Source organism: Epinephelus fuscoguttatus, linkage group LG1 (assembly GCF_011397635.1).
Source record: "Epinephelus fuscoguttatus linkage group LG1, E.fuscoguttatus.final_Chr_v1".
Lineage (NCBI taxonomy): Eukaryota > Metazoa > Chordata > Actinopteri > Perciformes > Serranidae > Epinephelus > Epinephelus fuscoguttatus.
In genome coordinates, this window is record NC_064752.1 from 18,431,198 (window position 1) to 18,450,758 (window position 19,561).

At 40.9% G+C, this 19,561-nt stretch overlaps 1 protein-coding gene across 4 annotated transcripts in view; it reads left to right on the plus strand.

The window, feature by feature from the left end:
* LOC125894744 (potassium voltage-gated channel subfamily D member 3-like) overlaps nt 1–19,561 on the plus strand; it is a 140,326-nt gene that overhangs the window by 106,535 nt on the left and 14,230 nt on the right. For 2 of the 4 annotated variants that reach the window (XM_049586362.1, XM_049586513.1), the window contains exon 3: nt 5,259–5,427. In XM_049586362.1, coding sequence (XP_049442319.1) covers nt 5,259–5,427 — 169 coding nt within the window. The remainder of the gene's footprint in view (nt 1–5,258; nt 5,428–19,561) is intronic. The other 2 variants (XM_049586446.1, XM_049586597.1) reach the window with 1 other exon arrangement.

Below are 19,561 nucleotides of genomic sequence, written 5' to 3' on the forward strand. Positions count from 1 at the left end.
GACACACAGCCAGGAGAATGTCATCTCTCATCGGCTGACAGACAGTGAGCGGAGCAAACTGTGAAATCATTTGTCTGATTGTCTGGCAGCCAGGAGCAGGACTCGGCAACAATAACAACAAGCCCTGTGGTCAAATCTCCATTGCTTGTTAATAATCCGTCATATTTCTGACTCTCTGCCTTCTGTGCTTGCAGTTCACATCAGCCTGCCTGCTATGGGTTTTCAAACAAGGTGAGAAGTTAAACTCAGGAAAATAAAGGAGTCTGAGTTTAGTGGATGAAGAGAAACAAGGATATATTTTTCCATTACCGCACACATGATTAATAACTGAGAGCCATCGTAATTATCAGTGCTTTACTACTTCATTTAAAGGGACAGTGTGTAAGATTTAGGGTCATTTAGTGGTATCTATGGTTGAGGACTGCAGAATGCAATCAGCTGAAACCTTGTTATAATTCCTTCAGGACTCCTTTTTCATTAAAACTGTTACAACACGGAGTAAACTTTTTTCTGATAACTTAATATCCAGGATCCATATTCACAAACATTCTGAGAATACTTTTAGAGAGCTCCTAACTGAGCCTAAAAACTTTTAGTAAGAAGTCCTAATTTAAGAGTGATTTGGGAAAGTTCTCAGAGCAAGTCTGAGCAAGGAAGAGACAGAAACTTTTACCATAATGGGGGGATGTGGTTGACCCCATTGCTCGGTGTAATGCATTCTTTTAACAGATGTGATTGGTTGTCACAGACACGCCCTTTTGTGAGCTTGCAAGGTGTGGACACCCAGTGGAAATGAAATGAACTGCTGACTTTGAAAGTGTTGTCAGTGTTAGTGTGATCACTCTGCTGATGGAAGATTGAGACAGACTCAAGTCATCACTGCTGCTCTGCTGCATTTTTCCAGTTTTCCAAATGTCTTTGTTTTTTGATCATTATATTTCTGGCGTTTAGTGTTAGGTGGGATATGTGTGCAAATCCCTTTACTCACTGTCATCCAACGTTTGGAGAATATCTCTACGAACTCTTTGTGTTTCCACCTTTTTCTCTTCTGCTTAAGAAACTCTTAAAACTCCTTCACCCTGCTCCTAACAGTTTTTCAATTTAGGAGCTCTTTTAAGGTCTAAGATGCACTGTGAATAACTTTTATCTTTACAAGGACCTAGCCTTAACTTTAAGGGGAAATTCTAAGAAAACATCACAATTCAAAGAATTTCGTCCCTGGAGCAACTCTTAGTACGAGGAAGCTTTGTGAATAAGGCCCCAGATGTTGAAGAGGTTCATTCTAGGAGCCAAATTATCTCCAAAACAAACAGGCAGATGTTAAACCAGCAAAAACACTTAATAAAGCAGTTTCACCTAAAAAAAAATCAGTGTTTTTCTGATAGTCGTCACAGAGAGGCGAACTACGATTTCAGACGCAAAAACCCTAATGGCCAGTGTTTGGTTTGTCTTTTCTGGGCTACTGTAGAAACATGATGGTGCAACATGGTGTAGATATATACGACTCATAGGTAACGAAAACACAGCAATTCATATTTTCAGGTGATTACACTCTCAAGAAAACGTATTTGTCATATTCCATTTCTGCCAATATGTCCCCCTAAATCCCACACTGGACTCTTGATGTTCATTTTTGCTTGACTTTGACCAGATGATTTCATCAGGATCGGTTGATGCAGGTCAATTCTTTGTAAGACATAGGAAAAAGAAGTTGGAACAGCATGTCAATCAATTGTCTGTTCAACTCATTGTGCCTTTAATTGCGGTCTGCATCGTCTGTGCTCCTCTCTACTTTGCAAGATAAAAAAATTATAGAAAAAGTAATTTTCAAAGAGGATTTGAGCAACATCACGTCGTTCCCTCTCGCACGTATTTGTTCAGGCAGAGCAGAAGGCTGGGTTTGTGATAATCCCCCGGCTCTTCAGTTTGTGGGTAGTAAGCAGGAGGTAAGTCTAGTGATTATAGCACTTTTCAGCATGGAGAGTGGGAGCTTTGGGCCTAAAAAATAAAAAAAAAACAACAGTCAGAAGAGTGGAAAGCCAGCACCCACCCACGTCTGAGCAGAGAGCGGCCCTCAAGAGGCACAGTGGTCAACAGTGCATGGGGCTTACCTGTCAAGAGTCTCGTTGTGTCGAGAATGCAGTGGAGAGGAAAGTCAGAGGAGCCAAAGAGGCCAGAGAGGAAGCTAAAAAAAGGCCCTTTTGACAAGTGCAAATGTTTTAGTGAAACTTTGAGGATCAGAATCAAACCCCCGTGCTCAATCCGTTTTTTAAAGTGGCCCTTGAGAAAATCTGTCCGTCGAGGACTTTGGTAACAAGAACAGTCCCTTATGCAGAATATGCAATTGTCTTTCCTCCCCCCTGTTGTCTTCCTCGTTTTCTAATTACGCTGTTTTTCTCTAAGAATGGTACCTATCATGCACCAGCAAACAATGTTTCCCATTGCTTCACATCACACTACTTTAATCTGAAGTCAGCCGCCTCTCCAGGAGACAATTTTAGTCTTTTCCCACCCGCTTACAAGCTCGTCCTAGAAGCCTGTATTTTAAAATCAATTTGTTCCACTACACGCCATCATGGCCCACAGCTTTGGCCAGCAAGTCAACCTTGGCTTCTTCTTGGCCCTGGATCCCAGTGGCATGGCTTTGTTGTGCCCAGTCTGAGCTGCATAGATAGCAGTGGTCCTATCTCTCTACGTTTGTCCACCTGTTACAGCCGGCAGTCACCTGTGTAGTCAAATTAGCTGAGGCCCAAAAGAAGCTGAGAACAACCAGCCTGAGATAACCAGACCAAATCACACATGCAAGTTAGTCTCAAGCCTCCCATTACATTGTTGTTTCCAAGGAGCATTTTTAATGGCCATAGATCAAAATGCCTCTGGATGCAATCAGATTGGCCTATAACGAATCAGAGCAATGAAACATGGGACGTAGCGCTGAGTGACGAACAAGTGTTAACAGACTTCTGGGTGCAGAGATGAGCTGTGATGGTGTAGCATTCATTTCAATAAACAGATATCCGCATTAGTGAGGAGAAGCTGTAGGTGACAGGAAGTCTAAGTTGTTTTGGTCAATAACGTCTGAGCTGGCTTTAGTTCCCTGCAGGTAAACCGTCTGTGTGGAGAGCAAAAGAGGCAGGACGCATTGGCCAGAGTACAGTCTCAGAACCCACTGGCTATTGTCAGATGACAAGTTAGCTTATTATTGGCTTTTTACTCTTTTATCTGATTTCATATGCAGATATCGCTTCATAGAGTTTAGTCAAAATGTTGGCTGGATGTGTCAGTTGCTAATTGAACTGTTGACATTGATTGGCGCACAGAAGAGGAAGTCTCAGCCTGGATATCCGCCGGCTACACCATCACCCCAAAAATATTGCCCCCGCACCCCCCACCCACCGCTCCACCATCCACAGCCAGACACACAGAGCTGATTTACTGCTGAATTACAGCTCGCAACTTACACCAGAGGCTGACACTGCTTCGCTGTGAGTGTTTTGCTGGCTAGCAAAACATCCTGGCACAGTCTATTTGCTGGATTTTGCCAGCCTGTCGCTCATGTGGCATGTAAAGATAATTACAAGCACAGCTGCTCTCGGCTTTCAGTGTCTGATAGTCCACCACTAACATTTTTGTCACATCTTGTCTCCTTAACGAAAATGAAACATAGATTTCATCTTAGTTTTTATTATCAAGATCTACTGTTATCTTTTGTCTCGTTTTTATCATGGAAAAAAGGTTGTTGGCAATTTTTTTTTACATAGTTTTCATCAACAGAACTAACACTGATCACAACATAAAATTAGTCTTGCATAGCCAGACCCAGCTCTGTATTTTGTTTAGCACTGTGCATTAAACACCAACAACTTATGAGCTAGCATTGTAGATACTAAAACGTATTTTGGGGGAGATTTAGGAACTTAAGCCAGCACTTGCTTATCACCAAAACAATTTCCCTCCCAACAATATTTTGTAAGGGCATTGTTTCCGCATTGTGGGCTTAGCACTGCCCAGACACCTATGATTGGTTTGAAGAAATATAAACAACCCAGAGCGTTTTCCCCCTTAGTGCAGGAGTTATGTTTGGTTCAGCCAAACTTTTCTCCAGTGATGGCACAGTGCGAGAAAGGTCTGGCTATGCAAGATTAAATGCAGGTTTAACTCTATAGTGAGCATATATATTCCATTCATCCATTTTTGTAACTGCTTACCCTCTTGAGGGTCGCGGGGGGGCTGGAGCCTATCCCAGCTGACACTGGGTGAGAGGCAGGGTACACCCTGGACAGGTCACCAGACTATCACAGGGCTGACACATAGAGACAGACAACCATTCACACTCACATTCACACCTACGGACAATTTAGAGTTATCAATTAACCTGCATGTCTTTGGACTGTGGGAGGAAGCTGGAGTACCCGGAGAAAACCCACGCTGACACGAGGAGAACATGCAAACTCTGCACAGAAGGGCTCCTTCCTGGGATTGAACCAGGAACCCTCTTGCTGTGAGGCTACAATGCTAACCACTACATCACTGTGCTGCCCCGAGCAGTATATTGATACTGGTATTTTGCGTCCTCACTGACAGGTATAGTGTTTTATCAAATAAGTAATTTTCACATTTATTAAATGCAGTCCAATGTCCAGTGGGATTGTTGGCAGAATACCTTAAAATAAAATGACACAAAGTACATGTAGGACACAGCCAACGTCAGATCAGGGAACTTCCCAGACCTGCTAGATTGATTCAGCCTTGCTAGTTGTGTATCACCACATAGAGCTGGAAATTATGTTAACGTTAAATTTGAATAATGGTATGTTTTTAAGTGAATTTCTTATATTTTAATAAATATAATTAGTGGATGTTTTCTTTAACTCCCTCTTAAAGAAACTCATTTGTCATCACGTTCCTAGAAGTCGATGTGTCAAGGTGACGTAATTATTGAGCACCTGTAGCTTTGCTACATGATGGTAATTAATTAGTCTCTTCTGATCCATGTGGACCCTGTGGTGTTTTTTCTTAAGAACCCCTGCCTGTCTTGGAGTGGGGGCTCCCACTGTCAAAGCCACTGTTTTTATTTATTTCTGGCACCACAATGTCAAGGTGTTTTCAAAAACTCTATCCTATCTTTTGATAGGCCGGTTTCTCTGCCTCCTCCAATGGGCAAAGACCTTTTTGTTACCTTACCTAGTGTATCCTGAGTCTGAACCCTGTATCTGTGTCAGCACTTTGTCTAAACTCTCCATCTGTCTCTTTCATAGGTATGGAGACATGGTGCCAAAGACGATCGCCGGGAAGATCTTCGGCTCCATCTGCTCCCTAAGCGGTGTGCTGGTGATTGCTCTGCCCGTCCCCGTTATTGTCTCCAACTTCAGTCGCATCTACCACCAGAACCAGAGAGCGGACAAACGGCGGGCTCAGAAGGTAAAAGTCAGTGTCTTTATTTTATTCCATCTGCCCCAACAGGCAGATTAGAGAGTTATGTGTGGATTCAATAAGTGTGTTTGTGTTGGAGCGTGTGTATGTACATATTACCTGACCAGTAGTAGTGCAGGCTGCTGCTTTTCAAAAGGTGAACGCACCACAGGATTATTAGGTGTCATTATGTTCATAACAATGAATGGGAGATTGAAGTGTTGAGTAAAAACACAGAGTGGGTGGATACTGATGATTATTCCTGGAAACCTCTTGAAGGTCTTTTTTTTAAATTTATATAATTCAGATCATTAAAATAATGACAGACGGTGAACAGATCTTCATGACTGATAACTTTCTTTTCATGAAAAAGACAGATGACACATTTTACAAACTTGAAAAAAGGTGATGGTGAAAAGGATTGACCCCAATTAAGAATCGTAGGTCTGCACTGCAATTTGCCGTCCCTCAACCTACATCATCCCACATTTTTCAGTGCTATTACACACACACAAAGGAGATGTTTTGCCCTTCAGACCCACATTATTCAACGTCCTTCCACACATGCACACACACACTCCCTATCTCTCTGTCTCTAACACACACACTTTAAATCCAAGTACTAAATGTTAGCTATCCACTCACTACACTCACCCAGTGGGCTTGACCTTTTCTACCGTGCGAGATAAGAGCGCTATTAAGTTAGAGAGCAGCTGCTGATAGCTAATTGAGGAGGGAAAAGTCTGGTTTGAATCCATAGTGATATAAGAATCCTGTGTGGCTGGTTTTCTCATTAATATATTGCCTTGAATCAGCATAAGTAAAATGGGATTTATTCCCAGTTCAGACAGTGAAGTGAACTCCTTTACACCTTCATGTGGCTCAGTCTGGCTCCTTGTGACCAGGGAGTGGGGGGTAAAAAGGTAGACACACACCAGTTTCTCTTATATTGCATATAGCCGCTGCAGCTTTTCAGAGGAAATGAAATAAATCAAAGTATGTTTACCATGAAAACAGTTTGACAATAGGCTACACAGCTGCACGTGATGGATAATGCGCTGAAATCATGTTACTAAATATTTTCTGCAATCAGAGTGTTTACTGCTTTTAAAGTATGACACTTACTAATATTTTTTAAGTAATCACTTAAAAACAACAAATGAAAATGTTGGTGCTCTCGTTGCAAATAAGATTTCTTCATAAATTGTTGTCATGATTTTTCAGCTTAGCTTAACTAGCTGGAAGGAGAGGGAATAGCAGCCCTCCGAGACCCCACTGTCGGCGGTCACAGGGGGCTGGTTGCCAGTGGCAGCGCTTGGTCGAACTAGCAATAAACAGTTGCCGGTCTGGCTGACAGGGAATCATTACAGTCCAGGATTAGACCCCTGAAGCTGGGGTTTGCTTTGGCTGAATTCTAGCTGCTACAGTGGCGTACTGAAGGCTAACTGACAGCCCATGTCTCTCTGCTACTACCACAAATAGAAACTAATTCTGTGGAAAACACTGAAATAATGTCGGATATATTACTTCGCAAACTTGGTACAAGAAAAACAAAAAAAAACCTCACATTATTTCCCATGGAATTTCACGTTTTCGCCTGTGTAACGTTACTTGATTGATTGATTTCACCCTCGGGCAGCAGATGCTGTGTTCTATCATATCTACTTCTGATCAGATGGCTGTCCAGCTGTTACTGTCGTTGCCATGGCAAAGCCCATTTGTGTGTGTTTTGGTTTTGAGTTCTATTGACATGAGTCTTTCTCAAGAATCATGAGCTATGTCTCAATTCAGGGGCTGCAGCCTTTGAAGACCGCGGCCTTTGCAGTCGACATCGGCCATGTTCTCTGAAGACCGCATCAGCCAAACCGGTCTAATCTGTAGAGGATTTCCTGGTTGCGTCACCAGTTGTCCTCGCCCCGACCAGTTGGCGTTGCTGTTACCTAGCAACCAGCTGTGCTTGACAAAAGAAGGAGTAAGCTAGTAAATAAGTTAGCCCCAAATCATGGACCCAGAGATTGTTCTTATATTTTTTTTTTTTTAATGTAATACTTAATTCAATTCACTGACACCGCCGTTGAGATATATATATATATATATATATATATATATATATATATATATATATGTGTGTGTAGTTTCAGGCTGATGAACCGTTTTCAGGTAAACTTATTAAATAAGATTGTTTACGCTGTGTGCTTTTAGCTCATAGTAATGTTAACAACAGTTAGCCGTTAGCTAGTCAACAACCATAGTTAACTTACCTTAATATATAATCGTCACTGGCGCACAGTGCATCTTGGGATAGGCTGGGCCAGGAAGAATTCATCCGTTGCGTCCTCCAAATGCTGGGAAAGAAGGCTGCATTTCTCAGCCAAATTTGAAAGAAGCTTTCGAAATAGGACATCCTTGGTCGCTCTGATGTGACACAATCTCTCTTCAAATGCAGCTTTCGAAGGCTGCAGCCGCTGAATTGAGACACAGCTGTAGACTCCACCTTTACAGTATGTTTTGACATCAATAGGTGTATATGGGCATGAATGAATTGTTGCCTAGCAACAGACAGACTGTCATAGACAATGTAGTTCAAGAACGGCAAGGCAGACTTTATCACCTATAATTTAAAGAAGCAACAGACAGCATTTTTGCCTATATATATCATTATGAAAATAATGTGGGTTGCACAGGGTAGTATACACAGTAAAATCAGACTGTCAGCGTTTACATAGGTTACTTAATGGCTTTGCAATCTTTGCAATAAGCTTCTGCCACTGGGGACGAATTTTCGCGGAAAAAAATCTGCTTTACGGCAGGAAATGCGTCATGTATTGCCAAACTGGTCGGTCAGCCAATCAGGGACTGGAGCTGGTCCTTATGAGGAACTGGCCAGGGCATGAGATAGTTGAGTCAGGAGCACAATGGCAGACGGACAAAGTTTGGAGATAAGTGAAAAACGGCCTTCCAAAAGAAAACAATTGTTTTCTTTTGGAAGAAAATTTATTTAGTATAGTGTCCACACACCGTCTCATTCTTCATTCTACTCTGCTTTACGGCCTACATTTTACAGCCTACAAGACATGATTATCTCTGATCCCCACGGTCAATTTGGTGTTTGCGACAGTGCGAGCAACACTGCTGACGCTAGGTGGCGCCAAGCTAACAAAACCCAAATCCTATCTGTTGCCTCTTTAAATTAGCAGAATAATACATATTTAGAAAAATGCTCCATTATTGGCCGATATATATCGTGCACTCATAGTTTCTCATCAGGTGCTGGATGGAAAGGTGGATGGCATAACGCCTACATGAGATGGCAGCAGCAGACTACTGTTTAAGACCAACAAAAGCAAGTATTTTTTAATGCAGGTTTTGGTCATGTATAGCTGTGTTTGTAGCTATCAAACAGGGTATTTTAAGCCAAAATACGATGTTGTTACAGCTGCTGGTGCCACTGGCTTGAATATTCAAACACAGATACAAACTCTTAAGTTAAAGTTCAGAGCATCAAAAACAGCCTTGTTCCAAACTGTTGCACCCAGCAGCATTTCTGTTGGTCATTTAGTACTCTGCACCACAAACTGTTGTTTATATGGATTCTGAGGATTTCCCCTGAAAGAAATTTTCATTTTCCTAATTTCTAGCAGTGGTTGTAAAATGTGTTTTAGACCACGACGGGACAGTAAAACTCTTCAGTAGAAATCCGTCTTTGTTTTGAGTAAGCGTCTTCTCTGGTTCATCTGCCCCATTAAATGAGCGAGGAGAAACTCTGGGATACACAACCCACTGTAAATGAGGAATTAATTTATAAAGCATTATTGAGCTGTTAAATGAAAATTAAAAAGAAATTACATTTTAATGCAGCTTTTTTTTTTTGCTGCAGTCAAGAGGGACCACAAATGGAAAACGCTGCCACACCAGTATCGACATTTTAAAGACCAACGCTTGCCTGGTGTGTTTCCAAAACTTACATATTGGACTAACATTAATCTGTCGTAATGTTCTTTGAATCAGTAAAGTAAACAGATGGGGCAGTGAGTAGGTCAGACTGTAGCATTTACTCCAACAGATTAGTAAACATCGTCAGTCTGTTGGTGTTGGGCAGGTAGAGTGGGTTTTTAGGCATCTGTGAAAAGTTCTGTTTATGCAGATAACAACACTGATAAGAGCAGTGAGAGTGAACCAGGAGAGTTCAGCTGTGGGCTGTAATATGAAAACAATAAGCTGAGAGAGTCTATAAAGCTCAGGAAACTGCGGAGTCTGGTGACATGCGTCATCACTACCAGCGCCCCCCCCTTCACATACAAGTACCATTGTTTATATAAAATATTTATTATAGTTTTAGATGCTGAAATTTAAAGTTAATTCTTGCTCTTGGAAACAGCAGGTGGAGCAACAGCTTTTAGACCAGTATGTTCGAGAAGTTCTGAAAGAGATCATCAGGATAATGAAAAACTGAACTGAGAGCTTTTTGTGAGATTGTTTTTCTCAGCTGCTGCTGAAGTTAAAAATTAAGTTTGAAGCACATTACTAGAATTGGAAAATTGCTAAGCATTCACATAGTGAGTAGTTAGTTAAAAGAAAAATATGATTGAAATGTATTTATCCCAAAGTAAACATTTCATGTAAATTATTATAAGAATGAATTAATCAGGCAATAAGTCACGACAGGCCACAGTTCACACTGATTTTAGATCAGCTAAGGGGCGTTGTTAGGAGTGACGTGGAGCAGAGTTATTGCTTTTATGAAATGGTTACTACATAAATTTGCCAATGTTTCATAGAATAAACACAGCAACAAAAAATTGAATAATTTATGGATAACAATTAAGAATAACAATAAGGCCAAGAAATGTAGTTTTTCAGCAACATTTAGTAGAATGGGTGCCAAACAACACACAGACGCAGATGAAAAGATGCCACAGTATACCTAATGTTAGGCAACACTCACTATGCCAGGTTCACACTACACGATATCAGCCCGATCGTTGCACTACACAGTGTTGTACAGTGTCGGCATGGATCATGAATGACAACGAGTGTCATACGCGATAATCCATCTCATGTAGTGTGTAAACGACAACCGACGCCACGTGTGGGATGCCTCACATCGTTCCGACAGAAAGTCTAGCATGTTTGATTTTCTGTTTGTCGTTCCCGACTTCTCCCGTCACAGCTGCCACTTTGAACAATAGGAACACAGTGCACAAAAACACCCCAGCCTTTTTGATACTTCCTCTAGGGATGTTACCACGACAGAGTAAAAAGCGAAAAATGATGGTGTGAAATAGCAGAGGCACATTAGCAACCTGGTGAATACTGCCATTAGCATCAAGATAGCAAAGAATGTTATTTCTTTATAATGGAGACGGACATAAAGTAAGAAAATTTAAGAATAGTGGCGGGGCTTTTACTCACCACAACACCAGAGGCTACCAGTTTCATTTGACACAGACTACATTATAAATGGTCTGTTATTTATTATTCCCTCTGTATTTTTATATTTTTTACTTTTTATCTGCTCCCATTTGCCTTGATAAAGGTACTGCATCGCGCCGTCATTTTAAACTCAACACTTCCCGTTCTGTTTCAAATTAAAAGCCCCTTATATCCTCGGCTGCAAGAATCCCTCCATTTTCTAAATAGGTTTTTATTGTTAAACATTTGCAGGAACTTGTTGTGGAGGATTCAGTGACTTGCATGTTTGCATATGGTACTCCAGATGTAGATGTAGATGTAGCTCCTGCCATCTGGTGGTGCATTTTACGTTACTACAACATTTCGGCTGGGACATGAACAGACACAGTGACTGAAATAACAGTAAAACTAATAAAAATAGGACAAGAATAACCCGATGACATCACACACGTCGTGAACGACAACCACGGATGATTGGTCATAGACCAACATGTGGTCATGTCTGTCGGCCACGTCGCGGCACAATTTTATGACAATGCAATCGTGTAATCTGACATAGTGACTGTCGGGGCAGACAAAAATGTTACAGTATGTAGTGTGAACCCAGCATTATACCTAACCAACAGAATAGGTTGATTTTCACTAACTTCCAAAATGGCTTACATGACCGGCCCCAAAATGATAATTCTAAAGGTCGCGGTTTTAAACACATCCTCAACGTCATGAAACGGTCACAGTTCTACGTCAGAATTTCATGGTTAGGTTTAGGCAACACAATCATGTGGTTAGGTCTGGGAAACACATCATGGTTTGGCATTAAATAAGTAGTTTTGTCACTTACGTCACTAATGTAGCCCGCCACACATACTAGCATACATTGACTTCGGGATGTGAACAACAGTCTCCTCTGCTATCTCAAGTTACATCGATAACTTACCATAGATCGTTGGTGTAGTTTATCCTGTTTGAAAGTGACTGGACACAGTGGGGTCCCTGGCTGCTCAAACTTAAATCCCCATAAGTCTCTTGGTTTCTTTCACTGGTATATTTGTAGGTTTTTGTGCATTTATTGAATGACAGTGTTGTGTGCTTGTCCAAGAGGATGATAAATGATTCTGGCTTCAGTTGGTGGTTGCCCTCGGTCACAGCTGTGTGTTTATAGAGTATTTTACAACCGCTTTGGATGTGTGTCTCACCCAATCATAATCAAGCACCGGAGCTATCCATTTCATAAATATAAATTGACAAAACACATGCAGTAAAAGCTACAGAAAGGTTCATCTTTGTTCTCTTGTTTCTTTGTGATCTTCTTACACTGAGAAAATCTTTTACCAACCCAGTAAAGTACATTTTGTAGGTACATTAGAAACCTTGAGCTCAGTGTGCAGGAGTTGCTTTGTTGGATTTGTCAGTGTGATTTTCTGTTCTTACCTTGTGTTCATCTGGAAAAGGCCAACAATTTTTAAAGGTTAGCAAGTCACCAACACATTTACCCTGCACCTGTGAGCTATTTTTACTCACTAATGTACAGAAAAAAAAACATTAAAAAAAAAAGCCATATACGCCCCATTGTTTCCCTATAGTAGGAGTTTAAGACTGGAGAGAGCAGGAAAGTAGAGAAGATTGCATCCATTCTTCCTCCCTCTATTACTCCTGGCCTTCCCTCCCTCTCCAGGTCTCATTCGTCTTCATTCTTCTCTAACAACAGGCTGCTCCAGGCTCCCATTACAATTATGTAGTCAACTGGGGATTTGACTTTACAAAAAGGTCCTCTCATGTACCCATTGTAGCTTCACAGTCAGAAAATAGAATGTAGAGAATCTAAATTGGATTTAATGATAGTCGTTCCCTACCAAGTTCTGTGCAGAGCGTGTGTGGGCCTCAGTGTAGAGAGCAGTGTCGCCGCTTCTTCATTCCGTCACCCACAGATGACATAACTAGCAAGAGAGACAACCCCTGATAATGCTCCGGATTTCCTGATATGTGGAAAAGAAAACTTCCCTGAAAGAAGAAGACAGGTTTTTTTTGTTACTGCACAACAAAGCGGTGCAGGGTAGCCGCCATCAGAGTGTCTGTGAGTGTCGAGGCAGTAAATGGACTGAGGTCACACCGGTAATGGGACAGCAAAGTCAAGTGGAGCCGCACTGAGAGATGGCAGGTTGTTGAGGAAGTTAAAAAAAAAAAAAAAAGACACAGGAGACGTGAGGGCAAAACAAGACGATGGGACCAAGAGAGGAAGGAGAGAAGGAGGTCGGGCTTGAGAGGGAAAGAGAGAAAGAGAAACCAAAGGAGACGGTCTTAGAAAGTAGAGAGTGAAAGTATGAAGGAGGCTGATTGGGGTAAAGGAAAAAAGGAAAAGGTCTCTATATGCGGTGGTTTCAAGGCTCACTTGTCTTAGAGGTGAACATTTCGTGCCTTTTTCACTGGACTGCTGCAGTCTGGCTGTCTGCCTGTCGGACTGTGGGTGGTAATGCTGGAGCATATAGGCTTGATTTGCTCGATCAACCAAGACTGTAGATAAAAAAAAAAAAAAGAAAGGAAAGGAAAATCACGAGAATCCATCATCACCTGGCTTTGGACAGAGCGTTGAGGAGGCCATTAGGCCTGTCTCTGAACAGACCGTAATTGTAGAGTAAAGTTCTCCAGCCAGGAAATACTTCCTCATCACCCTCAATTGTTGTCCAGAAACTTTTAAAAGACGCATCAGTGAGACACACAAGTGGAGCTGATGACATGGTATTTCAATACTATGATCACTCAATAAATGATTTAGCCTTTTTGTGACCTGTTTTAAAAAGGGATTTCCACCAAATTTACACAGAGGTCAATTTACTCATCTATTTAACCTATGAAGAACGTTGCATAATGTCTGTTGGTGCTGAAGGGAAAGCGGAAAAACAGAAAGCCTGCATTTAAAAGATGAGGAACAGTACCAGGCAGGAAGAGGCTAACTTAAAGATGGTATTGGTTGGCCAGCCAGCAGACATAATACATGTTCTGGTTACGTCCAAACCTCTCCACCTTTTGGATGAGTATTTTTTTTTCCAATATTATTTTTATTAACAGATTTGTGGTAACAAAAAGGAAAACAATCATATCTCCAACCCCATTCTCATAGCTTCCACTGCTCTCCTTGCAAGATGTTTGATCCTCCTAAATTGGAAGCAACACGTTCCCCCATCCTTTTCTCATTGGGTCAGATAAGTTATGTACTTCTTAAAGTTAGAATACATCAAATACACACTCAAAGGGTCCTCTCAAACCTTTATTAAGATATGGACTTTGGACTTTTTGGATACAGGAACACCTCAATGTCGCACAACGGCAGAGAGCAATCCACCTTTACCTGAATGTATGTTGTAACCTGTAATCCTATGGATGGGTGGGCAGGGTGGTAGTGATTCTGCTTTCAAGTTGTCTGTATATATGATGAGCAGTGTGTCTTTATAGTCAGGGGAGGAATGGTTGGATTGATGTTAAATATACATGTTTTGTATCTTTGTGGGATAAAGACATTGAAAATCAGTAAAAGATATTTACAAAAAAAGATGCTATTGGTTGCATAATGGGAAATGTTTGATCCAGCATCTTTGCAGCTTAATATTACAGAATAGTTCACCTAAAAACAATATAGATTGTATATATATTTAGTACTCACCCCCTGGTCCCAGAAAAAGTGGTGTTCAGGAGAGCAGAAAACCCCAAAAATTGAATATCAGTGCGATCAGACTTCGACAGATGTTTAAAGACAATAGAAAACATCTGACAAAATTTTTAGAAGATTCCTGTGCAGCATTATCCCAATGTCTTGCATCCATTCATGGGCTCATGGAAATCCAAACACAACATGTGCTGTATCATGGGCAACTGGACTTGCTTGAGTTTCTTGAAGAAACTCAAGCAAGTCCTATGATAGAGCACTTACAATTACCATGCCCTGGATGACTGAGAATCTTTACCAACACTTGTACATGCATGCATAATCTGTGAATGCTTTGTTTTGATTTCCATGTGCCCACAAGTTCCTATTCATGGATACACAATATAAAATCAACAGACTATCCCTTTAAAAATGCCCCTCTTGAGTAGGAATGGATGGGCTCAAGGTTGAGAGCCACAGGAGAGACAAAGAGACAAACTAACCCATTGTTGCTTTAATTTTTTATCCATGTGGTTTTTTTGACAAAAAGATTACAGATTAAACATCAGCCTTATCCTTATAATACTGACCTGACACTTGGTTGTATTTACCTGGACTTTACTTGGCATTAAGCCCAGTTCAGACCAAAGATTCATGATGAGCAGGTTCAGATTTTCAAGAACTTTCAATGCGTCGGTCTGCAGTGTTCTGAAAAACCTGCCGGTTTACTCTTATGCAACTAGAAGAGACAGTGCATTGCTTCTGTATCAATGACTCACTTTACTTTTGTTCTAACTTTAGCTTTCCAGGCTTTTTTTTTGTTTGCAGCTGGATATACATGTAATTCGTAGTGTTTTAAAATATGAATGACAAAGATACTTGCTACAGTTGCATTTTTTAGCACTCATGAAACTGCTAAAAGACTTGAGAAAAAAAACAAGAGGACTGAGAATTTGGAGCCGTCCGTTGGTGCTTCAGCAGAATACCCAGGGGGCTTCAGCAAATTAATGCTGAGACAGGAGATCTCCGCTCCTCTATCAGTTTCTCCCATGTATTCCCGGAGTGGTTCTGTCGTTTAGAGGAGTTGGTATCATCTTTAATCAGCAGTGAAAGCTCTGACTATTGAGACAGCATTTCACAAGGCGAATGGCTAATAACACTGTGCTTCTCCTTCCTTCTAAAAACTTGTGACGTGCCTCACGTTCTAAAACCACCCACTGGTGACTTGGCAAGCTGAGTCGCAGGCACAGACTGTATATAAAGATGGACAACTGTCCCCAGCTGTCTGCACTGTACAAGAAATATAGCTTAAGTATCCCAGACATGGCCACTGCCATCTTGCTCTGTTGATGTCATTTGGAGCCAGAGTGTGCGTAGTCGTAGTGTCGAGTAACGAGTTCCCACAAGTGCATCTGTCCAACCAATCCCGAGCAGCGCCTCTGATGGAGAGCACAGCAATTGGCACACACAGCTGTCAACCATGACATCAAAGCCCATTTTTATAGCATCAAATAACTAATTAAAACCAAACTTATAAGAAAGTGACCATTGATCAAACATCAGTGTGGTAAGAACTACTTAAAATGACAGAAAACAATGTTGGGAAAAATTTATTTGACACGTACTTTGATTTTTTTAAGTTTGACCCATGTCTCACCTGCTAATGTGGGATTTATACATACCTACAGTGTAGGCTCTGTGTCAGCATTTGACAGACAGTTGTTTTGTCGGTGAACATTGTGAGTTGTAATGGAGCTGAATTTTGTAAAATTATGTTTGTTAAATGTTGCTGTTTTCCCTGGCTTCATATGAGTAGAAGAAAAGTCTGTTAGCCACTAGGCTAATTTATACAATGTAAAATGCCATAGACTTGTGCTAAAAACATTAGCATGTTGTATTTGTGGGGAAAATGTGTCCAGCAAAAGACAAATGCTTTGTCTGTGAATGCTGCTAGTTATAGTGAAGCTGATTAGTGTACTTGTGTTTGAAACTGTCTCTATTAAGCCATGTTTAATGTGTGTTTTAGGTGTGTTTTGAATCAACTAAACTTTGCAGCACTTCACAGGAACCCTGTTGCCACTTAGTGTTTTGGCACCACACAACTATAAATGCTAACAGTGGCGTAGGCCACATGTGTAGGCTACAGCGTAGGTTTTTAATAGAGCTGATGCACAAGTATAAATCCCACTTAACATGGAGAGGGCGGGAACTGCCCATTGGTTCGACAGCCCATTGGTTTGACATCCCATTGTTCCGACCATATTAAACTAATTGTTCCGAAGTCCGTTCTGAAATCATCATGATGCCCTGTGGTTAAGGTCTGGTTAGGTTTAGGCACAAAAACCACTTGGTTAGGGTCAGGAAAAGATCATGGTGTGGGTTAAAATGAAAAAGAAAGTGACAAACTCATAAGCCGTGAGCCTGCTCCGCCTCAAGCCGGTCGCGGTGCACCATACGCCCGCCGCGAGCCGTTCAGCACTGCGGACAGTCGGACTAATGGGATGTCGAACCAATGGGCTGTCGAACCAATGACATGGACCCGAGAGGGCAGGGTTTATGACCAATACTGCAGCCATCTACCAGGGGCAATTGAGATGTTTTGTCTTCACTTCTGTGAAACTGGAATGTTGTCCATTTTAATATAGCCAGTTTATGTTGAAACATTCTTAAAACAGTTTCATCTCGTTGCAAATCTTTGGTCTAAAGTGGGCTTCAGACTTGTGATTCACTTAACACGTCTGGGCTCCAAAATCAAATTCAGAATTTCATCAGCTCAGAGTGGAGAGTCCTTAGACAACCATTTGGACTCAATAGACCATCATAGAAGAAGGAGCACTCATCACCACATCAGTAGGATCAGAGTTAGTTATTCTTTCATATTTTTTCTTTCCGTGTCAAGTCGAGCTTTTGATCAATAAGAGAAGCAGGCGGCCCTCGACAGCACTTTCCCTTTCAAATCCATTCACACTTTAGTTGAAGCAACGCAGAAAGGAGCAGTCGGCGGTTGTCTCCTCTTCTCCCTCCTTGTCCTCTCCATTTCACATCCTGTGCACGTACATACACAGTCATTATTATTACATCTCAGTCTCTAGCATTCCTCAAACCTTCACAGGTATCTACAGTCTGACGGACAATTTCTGAAGCATCCAAACTAATTCCATTACTTTTGATTCGCGTCTGGGAAGCAGATATTGCTCTGCCTGTCTCCTGTTTCTGAAATGCACTTATCAGGGAGAGAGAGAGAGAGAGAGAGAGAGGAGTGGGACAAGGTTGAAGAAATCGCTCACCTTACGTGTCCAGAAGCACTTCAGGCAGAGGTATATAACAGAGTCGTCCTAATATCCTCTTCATTTTAAGAAATTCCCAGTACGGTTTCTCTCTCATTTCCTGTCTGTCTCCCTTGCTGTGTTCAGTTATCACAGTCAGTCTATCTGTTGGAGTAGTTATCACTTTTATCTTTTTGCTTCCCGTCATTGTAGGCAAACTGGCTTTGAACACTTTATATTCAGCAGACAGCTGCATTGTTGTAAATTCTTCTCTTATGGGCAGAATCTGCACTTAGGCTTTAAACTGTCCATTAGATGTGTCTCAGTTACTGACGACGACATCAGTGGGTTGGCTTTGCTTTATATTGCTGTTATATATTTCATAGCTTTAGTATTTTTGTTTTTAAATTGTTTTTTTTTTCTGCTTAATTTTCCTATTTGGAAAGGATCAAACTGAAATATTTTAGACAAAGGACTCACAAAAAATACAGCTTCAAAGACACATTCTTCATAGTTTATTTGGATCCTTATTGAGTTGACAGAAATTTTTTCAAGAAACAAACAGCAATTTATAAAAACAAAGTATCAATGGAACAAGACAAGGCAGAATAAATCAAATAACAGCATCACAAAACAGGAAGACTGATTTTACAGATGTAAGGGTAAACAAAAAAATTAAATCACATCTAATGACATCTATGTGAGATTCATCTGCTTTTGTTTCAGTGAGTTTTTTGAAGAAAAATCTACTTTTGATCTGTTTTATTCCGTATCTAGCATGTGGACACCCGTCTCCTCATTCGGGCTACAACTGGCAATTATTTTGGCAATCAATTAATCTTTATTCCACTTGTTTTGTCTTTGACGATTAATCAGTTGGTTGTTTTGTGTCAATCACAAGTTCATAAATCCCACGGTGATGTATTCAAATGTCTTGTTTTATGCAACCAATAGTCCAAAAGCCACAGAGATTAAGTTTCCTGAAACATAAGACAATAAAAAAGCAACAAATATTCACATTGGTAAAGTTGGAACCAGAGAATGTTAATATATTATGATTATCCTTTTGCTGCGTGTTTTGTGTGGTATCTTGACACAGAAGGGGTCTGTAGTTAAGTTTATGCAACAAAACATTATGGTTATGGTAAGGAAAAGACTGCGGTTAATGCGGCGAGTCGATTCACGTGACTAACGACACCTGACAAAATAACTCAACACTGACTTTTAGTTTGAACCAGGAGACTGCTGTTAGTGTCCTGTATGAAAGTCCTGTGCCTGTTGGACCCTTCCATCACCCCTTTTCCAAGGCAGACCTTCTCACTCTTTACGCTACATCTGCTGCTCTGAACATGTGATAATGACGTGGAGGGTTTCCATTGAAGTTAGCTGGAGGGGTGCATGGTGCATCCGTATGTGATGCCAAGGGGGACTGACCAAGCAGCAGATTTATTCTTGTGTACCTTTTGGTCTGGGGCTGTTTGTCATGGGTTAGGCTTGGCCATTTAATAACAAATAATAAAAAATACTTTAATATAGATATTTAGACAGTAGTGTGCTTCCACCTTCCTGGCAAAAGTTTGTGGAAGGCGCTTTTCTGTTTTAACATGACAAAGCTCACGCTTACAAACAAGTAGATACAGGTTAGGATTTAATATAGTGTGATATTGCAATTGTTTTAAAAAAGCAAGCAGTGTGCCCTTTATGACCCTGCATGTTTCATAGGCCTGTGTTATTTGTGTTTATGCTAGCGATATGTTGTTACATCAAGTGATAGTGTTTTTGAGAAGTGATTCAGTGTTACAAAACATAATACTGTGATATTCAAATGTTT